The 23,569-nt window shown below is 36.9% G+C and overlaps 1 protein-coding gene across 1 annotated transcript; it reads right to left on the bottom strand.

Moving 5' to 3' along the window:
* Nucleotides 1-3,663: 3,663 nt before the first annotated feature.
* fyco1b (FYVE and coiled-coil domain autophagy adaptor 1b) lies at nt 3,664-23,376 on the bottom strand. Its single transcript, XM_028021330.1, has 18 exons — nt 23,303-23,376; nt 22,703-22,792; nt 21,538-21,644; nt 20,374-20,499; nt 18,557-18,663; nt 17,425-17,568; nt 16,038-16,134; nt 13,512-15,911; nt 12,374-12,466; nt 11,931-12,049; nt 11,572-11,739; nt 11,267-11,407; nt 9,193-9,401; nt 8,939-9,074; nt 7,988-8,092; nt 6,468-6,678; nt 5,586-5,695; nt 3,664-5,141 (listed from the first exon to the last, which is right to left on the bottom strand). The coding sequence occupies exons 2-18, from the start codon at nt 22,761-22,763 to the stop codon at nt 5,081-5,083; spliced, it is 4,395 nt and encodes a 1,464-aa protein (XP_027877131.1). The 5' UTR covers nt 22,764-22,792; nt 23,303-23,376; the 3' UTR covers nt 3,664-5,080.
* Nucleotides 23,377-23,569: the final 193 nt, after the last annotated feature.

The following is a 23,569-nucleotide window of genomic DNA, read 5'->3' as shown; positions in this document are numbered from 1 at the left end:
ACATATTTATTAGCTAACAGGCTCATACATGTGCATAGTGATGGTACAAATCACAAATTCAGTGAAGACAGCAGTCAGGAGGAGAGAAACAGAGAAGGGAGGCGGCGGTGGGGTCAGGGAGGGGTGGATGTGACATGATTTACAATTATATCATTAACCTTGAGAAACAGAGAGGCCTCTTTGACACAAACAGTCTTTCTGACAGAGTGCTACCTTCTGGATGTAGACAGACCCAATTCGCTCTTGAATGCCGAGAAAAATAAAGCGTCAAGCAAGCATAAGGGTGTTCAGTGATTCTTCCAACAAAACATTAACAATGCCACACAGAGCTTAAGTTAAGGATTTCAAACTTGATTAAGTAAGAACAGTCACAGCTTCTTATGCAACTGAATATATTTCGACATAGACCTTTGTGAAGAAATAAAGCACATTTCATGAAACATCAAGTCCTATTAGATATAAGAAGTATGTGAATCATTTATAATCCACTTTTTGTTTACACATTGTTTGCTATGATGAAGACTGTAGTTTCTAGTGGCATACTTGATTACATCACAGTACTCTGAGAGATCAGTGAATACCCTAAGTGCTCTCATGATTACTAGCTGAATTATTTTTAAAATGGGTTTGATTGAGCTTCTATTGCACACACAAGCGTCAACAATGCTGTGGTGAGTGAATCTGCTGAGCGCAGATGGAGAGTCTGCATTGTGTAGCATGATAAAGTCTTAGATAGCTCAGATGTTTGCTGGCAAATTCCTGTTTGCCAGCAAAACAAGATTTAAAATTTACGAATAAAGCATGTCACTTATTTTTTATCTGAATATTGTTAAACTTAAAGTTCTAGGTACAGGGTACTGGTTGTTGCATTTTTCATGAATAATTTGGAGCTATGTTCAACAGGAAAATCCATGAATAGGTGAATCTCCCAATATCTAACCGCAAATAGGCGGAGGTCATCCATATTCAATTTATGGCATCTCAAAATATGTTTTATGCAAAAAATATAAATTTGGACATTGTAAAAAAGATGGTGTTTTGAAAATAATTTCTACCATTTTCAATAATTGCTGGAATAAATGTCAATGGCAACCAAACTGCATACAAACTTGTTGCATATTTCTTAGCAAAGGTTGTTGCTTCTGGTTTTCTCTAGTTCTGGCATGAGAAGAAATGTTTAAACCAAATGGTAAAAAAAAAAAAGATTTTATAGTTAAATTAGTCAGGGGTCTAAATAACTTTAAGCCTAACTAACTGTAAATAGCATGCAAGCTAAATTGAACTACAAGGCAAAAATGTAAAGAAAAACTTCAGACAAAACCCAATTGTCTGTCATCTATTTCTGTGCTTCGCATACAATTTTAATAATATAAAATAGCTAACAAGGCTTACAAAATACAAATATTTACAAACAAGAATTTTCGCTCAACGCACCTCTGAAAGCGCAACTAGAAGTTATTCCTGCGGTTCACGTTGAGTTGAGTCACCAGAGCTAACGCGGTGGGGTTTAAACTCTTACCTTCATCAAAAACTCTGGAAAGAAACAATTCCTCACAGAGGGTTGATGTAAATATCCATACAGGTCAGCTTGTGTCCAGTTTGAGTGAAAGGAGGCGCGCACGATCCCTCTGAGGTAAACTTAAGTCACCGAGCTGAGGTGAGGCAGCGCGAGAAGCGCCAGCGGTGCGATTGGTCCGGCTTTAAATGCATAAACTATAAACTTTATTCTATAAACATATCTTTTAGGAATTTAGGAATAAATCTGCACAGCCAGTGAAACGCTCAGAGTAACAGAGACGCTTGCAATCTGTCTTAGTAAAAAAAAAAAAAAAGCGATTTTTATTTTTTATTATTATTATTTTCCTAAAAACATAAACAAGAAAGGCTTAGCCTGGAGGTGGGGCTAGTAAAGCATGGCGGGCCGCCAGGCCTATAATACACTAGGGAAAACCGTGCATTAGTAAGCAGAACAAAGTATTACAAACCCTGCATAAAGTTTTCAAGTGCAGAAGTTGTTAATTCTGAAGAGATTTGCAAGTGAGCACATTCAAATTTAGAAGTATTATCTACTAATTGTTTTGGCTATTTTTCTTTGAAAACAGTGGACGACACAATAGGATCACAGACAAAAAATGACAAGCAGATATAAATTTTCACACAAATCCTATTTATTAAACAAAACTGTTCAACATTTTAGCTTTAAATGTGTTTCATGTAAATTATATTTTAATAAAACATTTGAACATTAGAAAGTAAAATAAGAAATTTAAAGCTCCCACGTCAAATATCCAGTAGAAGACAATGAAAACACATTCACAGATAAAACGAGACGAAAAAACACATTTATCTACTGGCACAATGACTCAAAGGATGCAGGCCATTCAGTCTTTTTAAAAGTGCATTACACAGCAGTCTTTCTGTAACTTCTTTAAATAGAAATTCCCATTTAGCATGAGTAAAATATAAAATTAATATTTGGCAACATATATTTGTCAGTTTAAACATAAGATTTGCATAATTGTTTAAACATTCACCTTTTTTTTCCACAATATTAAATGGGTTTCAGTCTGTGGGATGAACTTTTTAAATGTTCTGCTATTGAACAGTGCATCATTAATCTAAACATTAAATATCTACCTGGAAGGTCTACCCAGGGCAAAATAAAATATAAAATTAACATAAATCCCAACTTGCATTATTTTAGTTAAACTATTTTCATTTCAAACATGGTAGGTTAGGATATGGTCACACATAATAATTCATTTCAAGATAAAATCATTCAAAATCAAAGAAAACCATTTATGTAGATTTAAGAAAAATGCAATAATTGCTGTTGTAGAGCATATATTCTTCCATCCTTCAAGTATCTCTTGAGAAATTAACAAAACAAACAAAACAGGTAGATTAAATAGGGTTTTTGTTTGTATGTTTCAGAGATCATTAAAGACCCAAAGCTCAACTCAGAGAGTCATTTAAAGAGACTAATAAAGTAAATGTTAATTAAGCTTTAACAGTTAGCCACTAATAAAAATCTGGGTCATGTAAACTACTTTTCATCTTATAATAAAAATATGTTATAAGATCTGCTACATATTTCTACTGTTTGTTTAGTAACAATGTTCACTGGGTTTTAAACAGGTTTATAACCATTTAGGAAATTTTAAGGCAGCTAGTTAAATTTTACATTTAGTTAAATCTTAGTTTACCTATACAATAGGTTTTATCAAACTTATTGAAAACTCGATGAAAGTAAATGTAACGTTATCCACTTAAGTTTGTATTCTTTCAGTCCTGGTCTGTGGCTCGAGTCCCCTTTACCTCCATTCATATAGAGCAGTGGTTCTTAACCTTTTTTGAGGTACCGAACCCATCAGTTTCATATGCACATTCACCGAAAATAACTTTTTTTTCCAAATTCAAGACATAGGTATATGTTTTTTGCTGGTGCACAAAATGAGCCGTGCATGAACGTCACCTTTGCTCAAAGAACAAAACCATGAACTCACAGCAAGTTACAGTATTACTTTATTCTGGCCCCCCAAAAATATTTTGGCCCCATAGAAGAATTTCAGCCCCCAAAAATATTTTTTTTATTATTTTACTAATTAAAAATAAATGTGGATTTTTTTCAAATAATTAAATTTTTTTTAATAACTTCATTTTTTTTATTTTAAATTTAGTTTGTTTTTTGTCATTTTGAATCCACAAAATACTTTTTTGGGGCCAGAATAAAGTATTGCACAAATGATATGCCTGCAAATCAGTGTGACTTCTGCTATTGTTTTTGGGAGACCAGTTCAGAGAGGCGTGGCTTCACCTTGGCAAGTGCATCTTCAGAGCAAAGGCTGTTCATTTTCTTCTTTTTTTTGCTCGACATATTTAGTATGGATTAAAATATTAAGAAAGAAACCACGCGACGTACAACTACAACAGCTGCTGATACTGCGCGCACTAAATTCCCCGCATCACTGATTGGCCGAGCAATGTAACATGATGCTCTGCAGCAAGTGATGGCCAAGCGGGACGTGTCATCACAGCTTTACACAAGTGTGTCTTTACCTCCGCGGCAGAGGCTCCGCCGAACCCCTGGGGTTCGATCGAACCCAGGTTAAGAACCACTGATGTAGAGTATACTGCAAAGTTTAGAAAATGCTATTCTTGAAACATTTTATGTAACAACTGAATAACAAGAAGCCAAACCCTTTTTTAAACAGATATTTTTTTATGATAAGAGAGCAGGATTATTACCAAGAGCATTTCCTCCCCAAAAAACCCTGTAAGTCACTTTTAGGAGAACAAAGGCTATTTCAGGAATGTAAAAATGACGTGTAAAAATGCCACATTTGCCAACATAAAATTACAACAAAAAAATGCTGTTTTTTTATTCTTGAATAATAATAATAAAAAACAATAAACCTTGATAAAAAAGCAATCAAAGAAAAAATATCCAAATTAATTTTCAAGTTCTAGGACCTTGTTTTGAAAATTAGAGTTTATTTTAGAATTTAAGACCCTGTAGAAACCCTGATGAAATTTGACAGGAACAGACCAATTTACTCCTGTTTATTACTTTCATTTTTTTCTTAAACACAGAAAACATAACTGTTACAACACTACAAGCACTGTGGCAGAATTGTAGCCTATAAAACCCATTTATCCAAGTGTAGTTATTTACTTCATTTACCACCGAACTCCTTCTACAATACGAGTGAAATAAAAACCCACTTAACCTCATGATAAACCAAACTACAGTTTTACTTCTGCAAAATTCTCATTGCTACATTTAATCTAGGTTTGTCAACACACTATTAATATCAACAGAAGAACATTCTGCAGAGCAGAACAGTTCTTGTGAGTTGTTTGCAGCTTTTGTTCTTTGATAAGACCCCATCTGACGTTCAACGCCTCGTGTGCAAAACTGAGAGACACTTTTTAAATGCCACAACCTTTCACTGAGGCTGCTCTGCAGCTGAAGAGTCAGACCGTTTTACCTTGAAACAATCCGTGTGAACGTAAACATCTTGACACAAAAAGTCACATCCGCATCCGCTCTCCTGTGTCCCAATCAGAGAAGGCCAGATTAATCGCAGACAACTGGTTTGGCAAGACTCAGATGATACAGCACTTTCTTCGAAATGAACCTAATTAACAAAAGGGATGTTTAGAGTGGGGAATGAATGGGAGAGGATGGAGAGAATGGCTACTGGGAAATTCACTTCTTCATTATTTTGCACCCCCAATTTATTTACTGATGTAATGCCATTTAATCCTTTCCTACGTTTTCTATTCATTTTGATTATCTCTGACATTAAAATTTGTTTAAAGATTTGAAACATTAAACTGTGTCAAAAAAGCAAAAAAACAGTGGAAATGTTCTTATCATTGTGCTAAACACTTGAAATACAAAACATCCATTAGATGAGAAGACAGAACTGACTAGGAGGTGGCACAAGGTCACTGCGAAACGGCAAACTACACTATTTTGTATTTAAAAAAAAGGTCAAGAATCAAGTGCACAAGATTTTAAAGCACAACACAGTGAAGAGGTGAACTGACCAGCACCCGAATAAGTTACTAAGACTGACCTGGAGAAAGAGTTGTCAAAGATGAGCGTGTATTCTCCTGGGTTCCTGACTTTCAGCTCCCCCTGTATCGTCTCTTTGTGGGAATTACAGCGAGTCAGAGGAATTAAAACCTATCGAAAACACACTGACATTTAATTCACACAGAAGTTCACATATTTAAAGTTCACATATTTAAAGACTCAATAGAAGAAGAAAATTAAGGGCAACATGTAATAGAATTTAAAATACTAATGAGTGTTGGCAACCCTGCCTGTTTAAAGATAATTCTGTAGCGGTGTTCGATCCATATTGATTCCAGATAAGCAGCTATATGAGCGAATGTAAAACATTGCAACGGAGGAAATACCTGCTTACCAACTCATTGAAAATACAAACCTAATTTGCTCTTACTTAAAGGCAGGCATTTTGTAATGGAGCTAATGACCAGAGTTGTTGTCGTTATATAGACGATCATTTTCCTGAGGGACTTGGAAAACTTTATGCCTGTTGTAGTTTTTGCATCTCACAGCTGAAACTTTGCTTTGTTTAACTCTGCAACAACTGGTGCTCTTTACCATCTGTTTTCGCTGTAAACAGCTTTGCATATTTCTCTTATAGCAAACAGTTGCTGCAGCTAGCCTGGAGCAGAATAATCATTTAGAGCCATATTTTGGTCTCATTTTGAACTGCTGACAGAAACACTCTTCAGCAACATGTTTTTTATTATGTTAATGTCGTGTTTACAGTGTGTCTGTACCACAAGTGCTGAGAGAAAAACAGTACTGTAAAAGTTATGTCTGAAAAGCTAAAAAATTTGCTGAACACCACAGTAATATTTTAAAATTACACTTGGGGAAATAATTTTCATGTAACGTGTATTTTAGAACGATCAGTCAGTATTACCTTGGCCTGCTCCAGTGGAGTCTCTGCGCTCTCCCTATAAACCACACTGAAAGAGATGCTCTTTGGTTCCGAGGTGAAGGTCCAGGACACGGTGGGTCCAGCAGAAGTCATAGTAACGGGGACGATGCTGTAACAGCTCGACTTGATGAAGAGCTCCCGAGAGCTTTCCCCAAATCCTGAGATGTCGTCCACCGTTAGGCGGACAGAGAGCCTACAGGCATACACACACAAGCAGTTCCCAAAGATATAGCATAGCGAACACACCAAACCTCATTTTGAATTGATTTTGTTGAAAAAAAATTATAAAGAAAAATCCTGGACTCATTGCTGCCACATAAATACAACCACTAATTGGCAGAACAACCTTTCACTGCAATTAGAGCTGCAAAACCCCAGCAGGGTTTCACACCTAGAGACTAAATTGTTTGCCCTTTTTATTTTCAAAATACCTCAAGCTATGCTAAAATGCATGGAGTTTGTGAACATCAATTTTAAGTCATAACAATTGGACTTCTCCAGCTCTCCACAAAAATACACTCAACTTGTCTGCTGTGTCTTTTGTTTTCAAAATTTTATGGAAACCATGTGTCATTTCTTCCAGTACACAATTCTAAACTACTTAGTGTGTGCAAGACATTAATCTCAATAAAATATATTGACGTTTAAAGTTATTAATTTGACAAATTGTGAAAACACAGGAAAGTAAAGACCTGGATGTACCTTAGTGATAAACTGGTTCTCTTACAGCCTAAAGGTCAGTGGTTTTCAGTTCCTACATGAACCTGGAGTCAGAACCTGAGTACAATCTATCGGCACAATAAAGTTATTGTAGTGCATTTCTATTGGACAGCAAAGTTGATGTGTCAAATATCGCAGTTGCAGTGAATTTTTTCAATACAAAACTTGGTAGAATGTCAAAGTTTTGGATGCCATTAAAATCTTAGCACTGTTGGGAAGATTTCCCCTGCCTTCAATGCCCACAACAAAAAATAAAATGGTGGGAAACTTGAGATAAGAGAAAAGAAAAGGAAACACTCAGGAACACAAATTGCTTTAAAAATCATTCCCAAGTATATTGCATTACCTACCAATACAAAGCTTTAGTTTGCAAAGATGTTGCAACCAATTTCATTTAAGGTGTTTGGCTGCAAAGGTCACAAACCAAAAAAGGCAGCACAAGTCAAATAATGTTTGTCGGGAGTCCAAAAATAAATGTTAGTTTCAGTAGTAGGATTTAGCACATGGATCAGCAGCTCCTGGATAAGGTAGAAAGTCCTGACTCCAAGATTTTAGTTTTTTGTAAATACCACAAACCTGCTGTAACCCAAACAAATATTCTTTCCTATGTCCATGGAACACAGTGAAGGTTTTCACTTCCCACTTCAGAGGTTATCTTCATTTGAAGAATACATTTCTGCCACTTCCGTTTCAAGAGAAAAGCCAACACCTTGTGGCATGGTAAATATATTTTACTTCACTCTTGGTTTTTCTGGGTAGCTTTCACTTCAAGCGAAACTTACGTTAGTTCCCCAGACTTCAGCAGGCAGATCTCTGCATCCTGTACGGCGGTGCTGACGTCCTCAGCATCCTCTGATGGAAAGTCTCCTGTGCTGGCACTGTTGTTTCTGAACCAGAATGGAAATAAATACACACAGACACACTTTGTAAACGTATCTGTAGTGTTGAACTATTTCACATAAATTAATACAAACAATATGACACATTAAGGTTCATTTATCAATCACGTAGGTTTGGTTTAGCTTTTTAACTAGGCATTTGCTGGTAACCAGTGTGAAGTTATCAAAAGTTTATGATTTCAAGACTTATTTAATAATATTTTTCCAATGACCTAACGTTCTTTTTAATTAAATGCCAGAGAAAGTACTAGGGCAAGTAGACAGTTTTCACAAGCTATATAAAATATAATTACAATCTTATGGAATTGTTTTCAGGGCAGACTTGTATCAAATTTCCATGCATCTTTCCTGGTTTAATCAATTCAAAATAACATCTATATATTTCAGAATGGACAAACTGCATTTCCTTATGTTCAGATCTATTGAAAACAGGTATCAAATTTCACAGTACTGTAACAAACAGTACATCATCTAATGGATCAGGAAACATGGGTCAACAAGAGCAGCAGTGTTGCCAGTACAACACCAGAAAACCACCATCACGAACCTTCTCAAGATAAAGTTGGACAAAGGTTGACAAGTTAAACATTCAAGATGTTCAAGCAGAGAATATCTTAAATATATGACCCAGTTAATGTTCTTCGCTTTTATCTGTTACTTTTGCAACACAACTTAATCAAAATTTTATCTCAAATAGTTGAATTGAAGGAGAGTGAAGCCCCAGGTACCATTCACATGTAAATGTAAAATGTATTTTTCTTTACATTTTATTAAATATTCACTAGTATTCATAATTTCTTTTGTCTGTGTGCTTGTTACATCTAGGATAGTTACAGTTGTGCTGCCTCCTGCTGGCTGTGTCCAGGAGAGCAGGCGGTGGTAAAGGAGTCATTGTCATAAACTCCGCTGACTTCCTCTTCTGTGATGATGTCAAAAACAGCGTCATCTGGCTTTTCACCTTCATCTCCTCCTAAAAACATAATCATCATGTTTTTACTATTATACTGTTCATAAATTGTGCATATTATCAAAATGTAAACCTACAGCAACAACCTTAGACAGTGCGACTGTGTGAAATCATGTTTCACCTGCAACGCCAGCCATAGATCGGCCAGTCTGCAGCAAGCGGCTGAACGGAGACCCCGGTGGGTTGTGAGTGACCTCCACCTGTGGGTGGCGCTCAACCACTGCACTGTGCTGGTTGTAGCAGTCGGAACAGCAGCGCTCTCTGTTGCCACCCTGATGGGTGCTCACTGCGTTGCTGCAGCAATAGTAGCAGAAGGGACGCCCACACAGCCTGGAAATACAAATATAAAGATGGGACGATGCAGTATGGGCAACAGCTGTGGTTGGTTTAAAATATAAAATAAAATGCAAGAAAAATATGGTTGCATTTTACTATAAAGGCTGTAGTACATGAAAAACTGAACATTATTTGGAATAATGACCTTCAAAAATAAAACACAAACAGGTTTAATTAGAGGGTCACTCTATTTATGCATTAAAGGTCAAGTTTATGAAAGACTCAATTTTCAAAATTGCATGTTTCCTTTTACTTTATAAAAACAGAAAAAATATGTTTTTTTTCCAGTCACAATAGTCTCTGACTTATAAGCATACTTGATCAACCAGACTGATATCTCAAATTAATCAGTAAAGTTTGTTGTTTTTATTAAATATTTTCAGATTCTTGTGGTCATTTGCAGAATTAGGACAGATAACAACACGTCATTAGAACTGACCAGCATGTTGTGATACAACATGTTATGAGACAGATTAGGTTTATAAGAGAAGTGAAATACAGAAATAAAAACAGCAGCGGATTTCTGCAGAGCTCGTTTGACATCAGTTCGTGTTTACCTTATCATAACTTGGTTTTTGCGGCAAGAGGTGAAAATTAGAGTCAAGTTCTCTTCCAGAACAAACTGAAGTGTTGCAAACAGTGAAAAAGGTGGATTGCTTGATGGAAACAAACTCAGTTAAATATTCATCTCTTGTGATGTGAAAAGCACAGTGCTTTGTAGAAGTATTCATACCCTTTGACCCTTTCCCCCTTGTTCTCAGGTTACAACAAGAAGGGTCAAGACATGTTACTCGAATGCCATGTGAAAGACCAATAAAAATCAATCCATAATTGTGAAGTGGAAAAATAGTAAGCCAACTTGAAATCTTGATATATGTGATATCAGAGTGATATGCATTTTATTTCAACACTCAGAAGAACCTTTGACTGGAGATCTGCTGCTCAAGTTCAGCCTTGAGCATCTGTGACCAACATTTTTCAAACCACAGTTTCTCAACTGGATTTAGATCTGAATAAGATCCCAAATATATTGGATTATATCAAAATATTTTGATGTAAAGCATTACATTGTAACTCCATGTATAGTTTCATGTAGTTGTCCTGAGAAAATGAACAACAACCCCAGACCTAAGTCAGCCTCTTTCAATTTTGACCTGCATCTATCTTCTATTATCACCAGCTTCCTGGCCTTGATGAAGTTGCCATTTCTTGGCAGATTTACACACCTTCTAATTCAATGGGTTTTCTTTATTTTCATGACTATTTATAAGGCAATAAATCCCACTTATTAACCTGACAGGGCACACCTATGAAGTGAAAACCATTTCAGGTGACTACCTCTTGAAGCTCATCAAGAAAATGCAGAGTGTGTGCAAAGCAGTAATCACAGCAAAAGGTTGCTACTTTGAAGAAACTAGAATATAAGGGGTATTTTCAGTTGTTTTACACTTTTTTGTTTAGTGCATATTTCCACATGTGTTATTCATAGTTTTGATGCCTTCAGTGTGAATCTACAATGTAAATAGTTATGAAAATAAAGGAAACTCATTGAATTAAAAGGTGTGTCCAAACTTTTGGTCTGTACTGTGGTACACTGAAGACTGAGGAACACTCCAGAAAAGATGGAGAAAAAAAATATATAAATATATATTTTTTTTTCCTTCAACTTCACAAGTACACACTATATTATGTGTTCTATCACAAAAAATCTCACTGAAAAATACTGAAATGTGTGCTTGTAGCATGACAGAATGTTAAATCATTGGGTTATGAATACTTTTGCATAGCACTATAGGATGGTGACTCTAATTGTCAAAAATGATGATGGTTGGTGTTTAATTCTCAGATGTACATCTGACCTGCAGTTGTACTTGCGCAGCCACCAGCTGAACTGAGTGTGACAACCCAAACAGTAGTTGACGTCCCTTTCAGTCTCCTCATCACGGAGCTTCTGCTCAAACTCCAGGGCATCAGACTTCTGCCACAATGCATCTTTTTCTCTGAAAAACAACAAAAAAAACATAACACACTGCATTTATAACAGTCCTTGAGGTTATTTACATGTTACATGGATACAAATGAAAATGAACAGAAGCCAAACAACAGTAAATCAAGAAAATGTCACAGAACATGAGTAAAAATTAGACTAAATGATTTCCTATACCTGATAAGCTCCACAAGTCTTTCCTCTAAATTGATTTTGGTACGATAAAGATCATCGAGTTCAGCGGATGTCTTTAAATCAAAGCTCTGTTTGTCCTGCTTGACCCGCCGTAGATTTTCAGCCATCTCCTGACAGGCCCGCTGAGCTGCAGCCAGGCTCTCCTCAGACCTGTAACCAGCACGCATGCAAAGCGAACCTCAGCTCAAACTGTTTTCACTTAAATGTAATATTTAGTTTAAATTAATAAAGAAAAAAAATTCATGCAAAGCTCTGGATTAAAAATTTACATAATTAGAAAAGTTTAATTTAAAGAGCTTCGAAGAGGCTTAGAATGTGTGTTTTGGAATACAATATCTCACCTTGATAAATTTTCTTTCAGATGGATTATCTCATCTTCTTTCTGCAGGATGAGATTGTCTGACTCGGCCATCTGGATGTTTTTCTCCCCAATCTGTTGGCAATATCTCTGATTCTCCGCCTGCGTCCAGAACGGCAAGGCGAAGCATAAATCTGTGTTTTATAAGTTACGCTTGTAGCCATGACATCATGATTACAACTGCCAATTTACATAAAGCAACTGGAATTTACTGCAAGTAATTTTGTTACAGTATTATTTTCTAAAGTTTGCGGCATAAATAGGTAGTAAATTTAATTTCCTCATATAAACATTAGTTTTGCATGGTAGTGTCTCTGTTGTTGCTTAAGGTGTGAACCATTCAGAAATCTTTTCTCGGTTTTATGAAACGCATAATAATTCAACAGATTTCTACAAAATAAGAGTCACTTTTACAGCACAACTGACCTCCAGCTGCTTGAGTTTGTTCTCCAGTCGGACTGTTTTCTCCTCTCTGTTAACTAGCTGTAGCTTCACATCTTCCAACTCCTCATTCACCCTCTGGAGGAGAATAAAATTGGTGAATGAATGTGTTCAAAACTACAAAATGTTAAACATCAATTTTCTTAAGACAGTTGAAAGTATAACTAATAAAGAAGAATTTTTCATTTAGTAAAGTAGTACAGATAAAATGTATGTAGGTTTGAATTTGAATATTAATTCCAAACAGGTGAAAAAAATAAATTACTAAATACATACACTAAAAAAACCTGTGCTGCACTCTTCAGAACCACCTTTTGCTGGAATTACACCAGCAAGTCTTTAGAGGTCTTTGGTAGCTCAGCTCAGGTAGATATGGAAATTTTTGCCCATTGAATGAGTCAATAGCTTTGACTCATTCAGACTGGATGGCTGGAGTCGCTGATATTTTCAGTTTTCAAGTGCTACAGTATTATAATGAAAGGATGAATACAAATGCAAACAACATTAGACTCCAGTTTCGAAACATGTTTCTTTTTCCTTCCATCTCTCAGTTGTTTGCATGCATTCTAGCAGACAACACACTAAAATACATTGGTTGTAGACGTAACATGATAAGGGTATAAGTAAATCTGCCAGGCAGAGTATGTTTATTTATTTATTTATTTTTAAATATTCAGTCGGTAGAATTATTGCACAGTTAAAACCTCCTTCATTTTTTTTCTTTTTAGAAACATTGCAAACAGATTTAGGAAGAAAAGTTCATGTTTCACAAATGGCAACAGAACGTTCTTGGTGTAACAAGAACATCACTGGATAAATAATCTAATAACGAGACTTGTCAGACAGAGTCTCGCAGGTCTTCAGATGATGCAAAATATATTGAAGATATTAAAGTATCCAGTAACCTCTAACTACTTTTAAGAGACGTATTTTAAATACTTCCCTGCTTCTTGCTTGTTGTACATTTCAACTTCCTCAGTGATTCAACTGAATATGCTACTCAGCACCAACTATTGACCTTCAAAATGTATTCCTGGTTTATGTATGGATGCAATTATACTCAAACACAGAAGAAACAAGAGAAAGTCACTAACGCATGTCACACTCAGTTTTAGTGTCTGACCTGGATCTGGTTTTCATGGCCGGTGGTTTGACTGCTGAGCTGGAGCCGTAGGGCCTGAATCTCTTCCCGCCTCGTCTTCTGTCCAGTCTCTGCCGCCTGCTGGGCTTCGCTCATCTCCGTCTGGAGTTTCTGCCTGAGCAACAACAGATCCTCTTTGTCACGGAGTTGAGAGCAGAGCTCTTGGTTCTCCTGACGCAGTTGCTCCATGCAGGTGTTGAGCCTCTCCGCCTCCTGGGCCGCTGCCTCCTCCAGGTCCTGTAGTCGTGATGACAGGCCTTCCCAGCGCAGTCGAGCCTCCTCGTTTTGAGCGGTCAGCATGCAGACGTGCACGCCGAGTTCTGCCATTTCTGTGTTGGCTCTGTGAAGGGCCTCCTGTGAGTCGCTGTTCTCCAGACGCAACGCTTCACAGCGCAGCTTCAGTCTGTCCAGCTCCTCTCTAGAGGCCGTTACCTCCGCGGCCAGCCCCACACGGGCCTGTGCCTCCACATCACGCTCCCGCATGAGAGCCTCCTCACGCTCTCGAGATCTCAGAATCTCATCCACGTGCCGCCGGTTCAGCTCCTCCACCTGCGCCTTCAGCTGATCTGATAAAATGCGTAGATCCTCTCTGGAGGCCGCCGTCACCTCCTGCTGAGCCTGAGCCTTCAACTTGTCCTCGTTTGCCGCCAGCACTTGCGCCCTGAGCTCCACCACCTCTTCTCGGAGCCTGGTCACCTCCTTTTGGTTGAGCTCCAACTGGGCCTCAGCGATGACCAGCCTGATTGGGGCCTCTTTGGTGTCCAACGAGGAAGCTTGATGTTCATCTTGAAGCTTTTGTTCTTTTTCATTGCATTCCGCTGCTCCTTTTTCATGGTGCAAGGTCCCTCTCTCCAGCTCGCCTATTCGAGCCTGGAGGAGGGAACAGCTCACAGTCTGGGCTCTCAGGTTGGCCTCGGCTTCATGGAGTTTTTCAAGCAACTCCGCTTGGCCTCTTTGGGACCCAGTAAGGTTGTTTGCCAGCATGTCAGCTTTTGCATTGAGAAAGTCCACCTCCTGTTGAGTTGTAGTTAATTGACTCTTCATTGAGGAATGAGTATTTAAAAGTTCTACATTTTCTTGCTGTAACTTTTTGACTTGAGCATTTAACCCATCATTCTGGAGTAACATCTTTTGGAGAGTCTCTTCAAGTTGCAGGTTTTCATCTAAAAGCTTCTTCTCCCTGTCTTCCACGTTCATCGCTGCAGCTTCTACTCTACCCTTTAACTGCTTCTCAGAGGCTTTTAAAGCAGCCAGCTGGTCCAGCAGGGCAGCCCTGGTTGCAGTCAACTCTGAAACATTTGCCTCAGTCCTCCTTACTGTTTGGAGAAGCTCTTTGTTTATTTCCATTAGATGATTGCATTGGTTTTTGTGGTCCACATGATTTTCAGTATCACTACAGACAGAATTACTATCATCAGTTTGGAGGCACAAAGACTCTGCATCAGCATTTAGTTTCTCTAATTGTTCCTCCAAATGTTTTATTCTTTCTGAGTGAGCAGCTAGATCTTTCTCTCTAGTTTTTAGAGTTTTCCTTAACTCCAACATCTGACCCTCCAGTTCCTCGTAGCTCATACCACATCGTTGTTCTACCTCTTCTTGCAACCTTTTTCGTAGTTCCTCTGCCTGGCGCTCCCTGCTCTCCAGAGAGGCTTGCACATCCTGCAGCTGAGCTCTCAAGTTTCCGGTCTCCTTCTCTTTCAAAGTTAGCGCCCCCTGAATTCGACCAACTGCACTCTGTAGTTCCTCCAGCCGAGCAATAGCCTCCTCTCGTTCAACGTGTGCTCTGGCTTTGACTTCATCAAGCTTCTCCTCGGTATTCCTCAACTTTTCTTCCCTGAGTTTCAGATCCTGAGACAAATGTTCAGAGTCTCTGGCTGTTTCCTTTGCCTCTCTTTTTGCCTCCAACTTCTCCTCCTCTGCAGTCTTAAGTCTTTCTAAGAGTTCTTGGATTTTCCAGGCTGTGTCACAGTAGCTGGCTGTTTGTTGTCCCCTTTCATTAAGAGACTCGTCCAATTTAGAAAGGAGCTCCATGTTTTTGCTCTCGGTAGCTTTGAGTCTCTCTTGTAAATCCTTCTGACTCTGGTCCTGATTCAGTCGGTCTTCATTACCGGTGTCTGAGTTAAACCTGGCAAGGACCGATGCTGAATTGCCGGACGTCTGAGCCGATAACTGACCTTGAAGGTCTTTGACGACGCCTTTTAGCTCAGCAGCCTCCTTACTCAACTCCTGCACATGTACCAGAAGCTGCTGCTGTCTGAGCTCGGACTGGTCAAGTTCAATGCGCAGATTTTCAGCAATGTTGCAGGAAGAATGTTCTCCCAAATCTCCAAGTTCTCCAAGCAGACTGTGACTTACGTCTGGGACCTGAAGGCACTCATGCACCTACTCAGTACATTGAAATGGAGAAAAAAAATCTCTTGTTAAATGCTGTAAAAAAAAAAAAAAAGGTAATATTTGACCAGATATTTGATTCAAGTTTGTTCATTAATTTGAAACAAAATTAAATACCTGGGAATGTGAATTGCTGCCGACCAGACTGCTGATGCTGGAACAGCGACTTGGAGGCTTCCACAAGAGATTTTGTGAAGCACCTCCTAAGGTTCTCCTTCACATAAGAGGAAAAAACTGATTTACTTTCAACTTTTCAACTGCAAAGGTAGGTAATTTGTATGTGTCCATTAATTTGCAGAAAACTGCTGAGTTATTTCAGAGAAAAGGATATTCTATTAATGTCATTTTTTCGTACCATCACAGTGGAAACGAGCCTACTGTTTCTGTTTTCTGCACAACAAGTGCAATGCAAAGCAATGGATGCGGTGATCAAAAGCATTTCACCTCTGGATTCTAGAGCATGATAAAATCATATTTCTCGAATTGTTAATCCAATTAAATAGGTGATGATGGAACATTATTTTCCTTTGGCAGCGTAAGTGCAAAGCAAATATGAAACAAAAATAACTGGTGTATTAGGTTAACCTAAGTCTCTTTCTTGCAGAAGAAATTACATGGAATTTGAACAGCTGCTTGTTTTCAGAATTAGCATGAGGGTGGAAGCCAGTAAGAAAACTTCCTTAACTGCACTACAATGACACAATTTTAGTTTAACCACCAAATCACAAATACCATCAAGAGCTGTTCAAGTTGTATACAAGAAACAACAATCAGAACCGAAAACTTGTTGTCAACCACTTATGAAAATGTAAAAGCAGAAATTGCCTAGCAAACTGCAGACAGATTTTGTTTTTCTATATAATAGCCATCGGAAGAAACGTATACAAAGAAAATGTCTGTGAATCTTTTAAATCATACTGGTGAATCCATCTTACAGGTTTTAGCTTTGTTTGTCCTTAACTATATCTTAACATTGTAAAGCAAAATATGACCATTTTAAAAACTTATCACTGACTGCTAAATTTTTGTAGATTGTAGACAGAGGAGAAATAATTCAACAATAGTTGCAAACAAGAGAAACAAATATCAGGGCGTAAGTACAATGTGAGCACTCAGACAACATGAGACACGTGGATTTGCTAACGACTGGAAAATTGTGTTGTACTGTGAAATACTGGTGAAATAGTCTGTAATTCACCAAAAGTTTTCATTTGTTCCAATAAAGTGAAATGCAATTTCCCAATACTACCAGGTCTTGCACAGTTAACTGTAATGATTATTTTTAAATATCTTAAACTAACAATATAGAAGTATTTATAAACTCAAGATCAGCCAACATATTTTTGCTTTTCCCTCACGAAGCTTTTACTACTAGTTCTAGCAATAAAAGCTAGAAACTTTACATTACTACTAGTAAACTACTAGTTTAGTTTACTACTAGTTTCTAGCAATAAAAGCTTCACCAAACAAATGTAATGTATGTAAATGCAGATGTAAGCGTTACCTTGCAAAGGAAGGCCAATCTGCATCAAGGTCGTAACCTCTGGCAGCCACGTCAAATTGGATCTGGTTCAGCTCATAAAGGTCGTTGATTATTTCAGCTGTGATGTAGGACTTGAGGAAGGGACTCCGGGCATAATACCAGTCACTGCATTTCCAGGACATGAATGAAGATAAGTGAAGTAATATGTAGGATGCACACAATTACTTTCTAGTACCAAAATGATGTTATCATTCCAGGTAAAGCAATATGCTTTATGCTACTCAGCTAGAAAAACAAACAAAACAAATTGAATGAAAGTGACCGTCACTGGGACACATGAAAACAGGGCTTGTATGACAGGCAAACATCAAAAACAGAGATATGAAAAATATCCTTATTCAAATGATGGTGGCACAAAAAAACAAAGTCAAAATAGAAATTTTAGAAATGCTTTCTTTACACATGTGGTTTTCAATCTGTGGTAAGGATCCCACCAGTGACATTTGTGGTTTTAGTGGCATCCTGAGAATATTATGGTGTAAAGATAAATGCAAGTTAATTAAATGTTACAAAGAGCTACTAGGCTCTTGTAGATAAAAGGAAATTGAAGAGTGTTGTTATTGTCAAAAGCATTTAAAAGAGAAGTTCATTGCAGTAAATTTCTAGTTTCACTGCTTCAGGAAACAGGAACAAACATTGATGGCTGCATATGCTGTGTTTCATTTACCTGTTTTGCCATTTTCCTTAGAAGAGGAATTCAGAATTACTGAATTACTTTTTACTTAACAGGCATTTATTTCAACTAAAATGCAAACACAAAAGAAAGTCACATAAAAATGTGTAACAGTGCAACAAAAACCATCCTAAAAAGATTCTATATACCACCCAGTTGATTAAAAGGTCAAATGTAAATAAAACAACTTCAAGTTTATAGGAAGCCAGGAACTGAAAATGTATACTGGAATCTAAGGTTAAGGTTGTGTTGCCATAAAAAACAGAAACAAAACATAAAATCGGGAATGGAAACTAAACAGTTCCTGAGAATGAACATAGAAACGCAGTGCGCCCCCACCCAAGCTTAATGGAGAAAAACAAAAACTAACAACAGCTACACGGCAATAAACAACAGTACAGCATTTAAGACTTCTCTGACCTTGTAACCTTCTGATTAATGAAACACTGCTGCAAAGTGTCTGCAAGACGCTGGTGGACAAGGGAGTAGCGGATGAAGGCTCGTCCTTTTCCCAGTGATGTCTTCAACTGAGAAAATAAAAACATGCATTTTATTATGCAACCACAGATACACAACCAAGAAACACAGCAGACAGGACAGGGAAAAAGTTACGGAGAAGTTTAAGACAGAACCTGAGCTATTTTGCATTGTACCTCGAAAAAAATAAATTGCAGTTGCAACCAGAGTTTAGACCAGGCCCAAAAGTTCAACCCAACTCTCAAGAATGTACGTTAGGAAATCTGAATGCAAATGACTGTACCTAAATTTGTTAACACCTTACATTCTTTTGGTTAATATCAATAAATGAGATTTTGTATTTGATGAAAATTTGAACAAAATAGCCCATAAAAAACTATGTCACCTGATTAAAGACGTTACATTATTTTCCTGCATTTGTGATGCATGCAATGTCTATAAAATATAGAATTCCAACTGGGAATTATTTGGTTTAATGTCTGAACCTTAACTGATCAACTGCAGAAATAGTTCCCTGGTAAATTTGCTCATAAAATAACATATCTTTTTGTCATATAGCACACAGAAGTAAGCATGCAATCTATGTTGAATAAAAGACTCTAAAAACATTAGCAGATGAAAGGATTTTAAGTAAGACGACGGATACAACAATCTAGCAGACGGACACCGGCTGGAGTTCTTGGACTTGTTCAGAGTTCACAATCAAAAAGTGAAGCTGAAGTAAGAACACTAAAAGCCCACAATAATTTATTAGTAATCACAGATCAAGGTTTTTAGCTTTAGTGAAAAAATAACACTCTGACCTGTGCAGATCTCTAATTCATATTGATGTGTTTTGATAATACATCAAACAGAATTTTTTATGTGACAATTGCCCTAATAATATCTGATCAAAATGCATATGTTAAATTGTACTAAATAAACAATAAATGTAATGTGATAACAACTTTTAACATTTTATGACTTGATGTTTCTCTTTGTGCCACAGACTGAATCAAACTGAATATTTTAGCAAGCAATGTGGACAAAACAAGCAACTTAGAAGGTTTAAATTAGAATGATGCATAACTTCTTTTAAGCATCAGCAGCAGTTTCAACAAATGGCAACAAGCATAAAGCAAAGTAAAAAACTTAGGAAAACAATTGCATCATAACCCTGACCAATAGTATACATCGAAGTTCCAAAGTGTTTATTAAAGAAAGGTAATAATTGAAAGTTATTGAGCTATTTTAAAGCTGAAAACTCAACCTATCAGAAAAAACATACACATTCCACAATATGTCTTTAGCCAAATGATTAAGTAAATGATTAAGAGATTTTGTAGGTCGGTAATTCAGCAGTAGCATGCCTCAAAGAAACAAACATTGTTACCTTAGGTTGCCAAAACCTAAAGGCAAAAAACAAAAACAAATCTACACCTTGAATTTTTTTTCTAAAAATAAATCTGTTTTTTTTGTCAAACAATGAATAATTTAAATACTGTAAAAAAAAAAAAAAAGAACATAGTGTAATGCCAATCTTAAAGCTCACCACAGTGACTTCCAAGCACAAAATGTGAGAAAGGAAGAAATTGCTGAAAGATGTGAGAATTGCAGCAATTAGCAGTATCTTCTAGTCCTCCTGACTAACAGAGGATTACCTACATGATTAAACAGTCACTGTGTAACGGGACGAGCACATGTGATGCAAGCCATGGCAGGACAGGGGCACATTGTGTGGATGTGCGTGTACGTATGTGTGTGTTACATGGGAGGATTACCTCAGGGATGGATTTAACAAAACGGATGCCATCGTTAGCTCCTTTGATCTTAATCAGGCAGTCGCAAAAGTAATCCCAGTAGTCTTTTCTTTGGCCAAGAAAGGTTGTCTTCTCTTTCTGGTCAAACTGAGTCACACAAACAGTAGCATGTTAAAATATCCTCAGTGTGACATGGATTATCAAACAGGTCAAGCAAACATTTAAATTCTGTTCATATCAAGTCGATCCATGTATATCCTTTTTCCACTTCTATTCTTCAACATCATATACTGTAATTTTGTTGGCATTAAACAAACATATCACGTAATCATGAATACTGAAAAGTACAACCCAAATAATGTATATTCACATGTTTATCATTATTTTACGCCACAAGAAAGTATATGATTTATGATGTATTTAGTGCCATTCATAAGGACATAAGCTCCAAGTAGCTGCCCTGTTCCTGTTGAAGAAAAGTTTGCCACAGAATGACACTGCCATCACCATGTTATATGATGGAGATGCTATTTTTTTTGTCAAATAGCATTTTGAATGTAGGCCAGAAATATTGGCTTTGGTCAATTATGAGTTTTTTATTGTCCTATTAAACTCTAGTTTTAGTTTTCAAAGAGGTGCACATGCTTTTACCCGTCACTGTACATGGTTCTGAAAATGACGAACTTGGCTTTGCATGATTGGAAAAACCAAAAACATATCGGCTGCTGTCTTTTACAAATGAAAATATTTGTTTAGCATGTCAAGATGATTGATCAATCTCACAAATAAGTTAAAAATAGTACCAAAATAGAACTGCAACAATGTTTCCTTCATAATGGTTGTAGGCAATTTTTGCATCGTGTCATGTTTAGATCCCAATCTGGAATATTTCTGTCTGTTACCCTGTAAAAAGTTGACGCGTCTGTAGTTTAAGCTAAATTTTAATCAGCAAAACTTCCAATTCAGAAAAATAAAATCCCTCTTATACGTTCTCAGAATAACTAGAAGTCCTGAAAAACTCATCAGGGTCACTTTATATAAATTACAACAATGTCTGGTTCTCTGGATGTAGGAGTCTCCAGATCTTGTAGTTTGTTTGTTTTTATTCGTTTAACTACTCGGATCATTTAGTAGAGAAACTTGAAACAAATCAATATGTGCTATATTGTGGTAAAAACACCATACCTGCAAAAGGTATTCAAGCTTATAGAAGAACTTGTGCAGATTAGCACTGTCATCTGTTATAGGTTCATTACACTCCGTGTGTTCTTTAGTCAACTCCATCACAGCATCTGTGTTAAAACAGTAAGAGCAGAATTACCATATATCAATAAAAATAAGTCTAGATTTCAAGATAAAAAAATCAGCCAATTCCATTTTTTTTAATTCTGCAGATTAAAAGACATAAGAGACAAAAAACTGATGCAGGTTTCTTTAATAAATACACCTTTAAATCCAAAAGAAAACAAAATTTAAAATGATCCCCAATTATGCAGCAAAGCAGTACGTTTCTAACCTCTGTTTGACTTTATCAGCATAAAAAAAGGACATTAAAGCTCATGTTGTTGTTGGTTTATCCATGTATAAATTAGAACAGGTGAAAATTCTCAGTTATAACGAACTGAATAATCAAGCAGGGAAAAACTTATTTCTGTGTCTGAAATACCCATTACTGATCTTTGACCAATTGATTGCTCCGTCTTCAACAAAAAACCCATTCTTCAAACTTTAAGCAATACATTACTTGATACACGTGCTATTAGCCAATATATTGTTCAGCTGGGAAAACCTGCAACACGACAATCACTTAGATTCTACTTTGACAACTGCCATGGACTAAATTTGCTTTTGTAGCCCATTAATAATAATACTAATCTGCCATTTAGAAACAGTACTACTGTTTTGTAGTAGTCTTCTTGTATAAATGTATACATTCATACATGTACATGCACGAATATGTCAAGGAACATGAAACCATATTAGAGATGCTTACTCAACCTCTTGATGCAAAAATGTGTCATCTGAAGGAAACAAGCTCAATCCACAAAGATGCCATGCAAAATAACCGAAACCTACCAGAATTAAACACCACATAATAATGTCCTCTGGTGTCAATGTCACTAGTTAGAAACCAATTGTTAATAATTGTAATATTATAATTAGAATTGGATAGAAACTTATGCAACTTAATATAAGTCTGTCTATATGCTTGCATTTTATTAAAAATGTTTTGAATATACATTTCTGTCAAATGACTTTAATCTATTTTTCTGAGGGATGACGTATTTTGTTCAATTGACATTATATAAAACAGTCGTATTTGTAATATGTGTGTGAATATATTAATTACCGTGTAGATCTCTGATTATCCTCTGCAGCTGTTTATCTCCAACCGATGAAGAGGAGGCCATTGTGAGGGGATAAGGCTGGCAGACAGGGACTTCATAAGGAATCACAAAAAAACATATTCAGGCTACTTTATTGCGGCTGACAGTGCGAATTAATGTAATGCTTTCCCACTCGAAAGAATATGTGAATGTCATCTCTGACACTCAGTGTGTTCACTACAAATTAAACAACCATCATAGATTTATGTGGATCGGGATGCTGTAGCTGAGCAAAGTTAGCAAAGTCCTCTTGTTGTTGGGGGGCAGAGAAACAACGACGGCAGCTGACAGGATCTCGTCGTGTGTCGATCTGGTCATATAGCACTGATACACAATTCAATGTGATTTTAAATCATTAATAATGCCTGATAACACTAATAAACAGCTTTGAAACGCAACATATACATCGACTAGTCAGAGCTGTGTCTGAGCATGCACCTGCTCCAAGCTATCAACTTCCTGCTCTGATTTTATCTACATTCCCGTAATTTGTGTCGGTAGTTTAACTAAAATTACCAAAAAGACGCCTTCTCAATAAAAATACAACAATACAATATTCATACCCGATAAGCAGAATTGTCCGCAACGTCTAGTTTCTTGTTGATTCAGCCAAAACAAAAACCTTGCTGGCTTTGGAGGCGGGCTCAAAAATGACTGACAGACTGATTGACGAATCAGCTCAATGCAATTGTAGTTTGGCTGAGAGGCATACATGACAGCAGAAACTTATTTATTTATTTATTTATTTATTGAATCATTAGAATCCACATAATGTTGAAAAAGAGAAGATATAAGTGTTATTTGGCAAAAACACAGAATTAAATAAATGA

The sequence above is a fragment of the Xiphophorus couchianus genome, chromosome 6, assembly GCF_001444195.1.
Source record: "Xiphophorus couchianus chromosome 6, X_couchianus-1.0, whole genome shotgun sequence".
Taxonomy (NCBI): Eukaryota; Metazoa; Chordata; class Actinopteri; order Cyprinodontiformes; family Poeciliidae; genus Xiphophorus; species Xiphophorus couchianus.
This window is presented reverse-complemented; position numbering and strand designations above follow the sequence as displayed.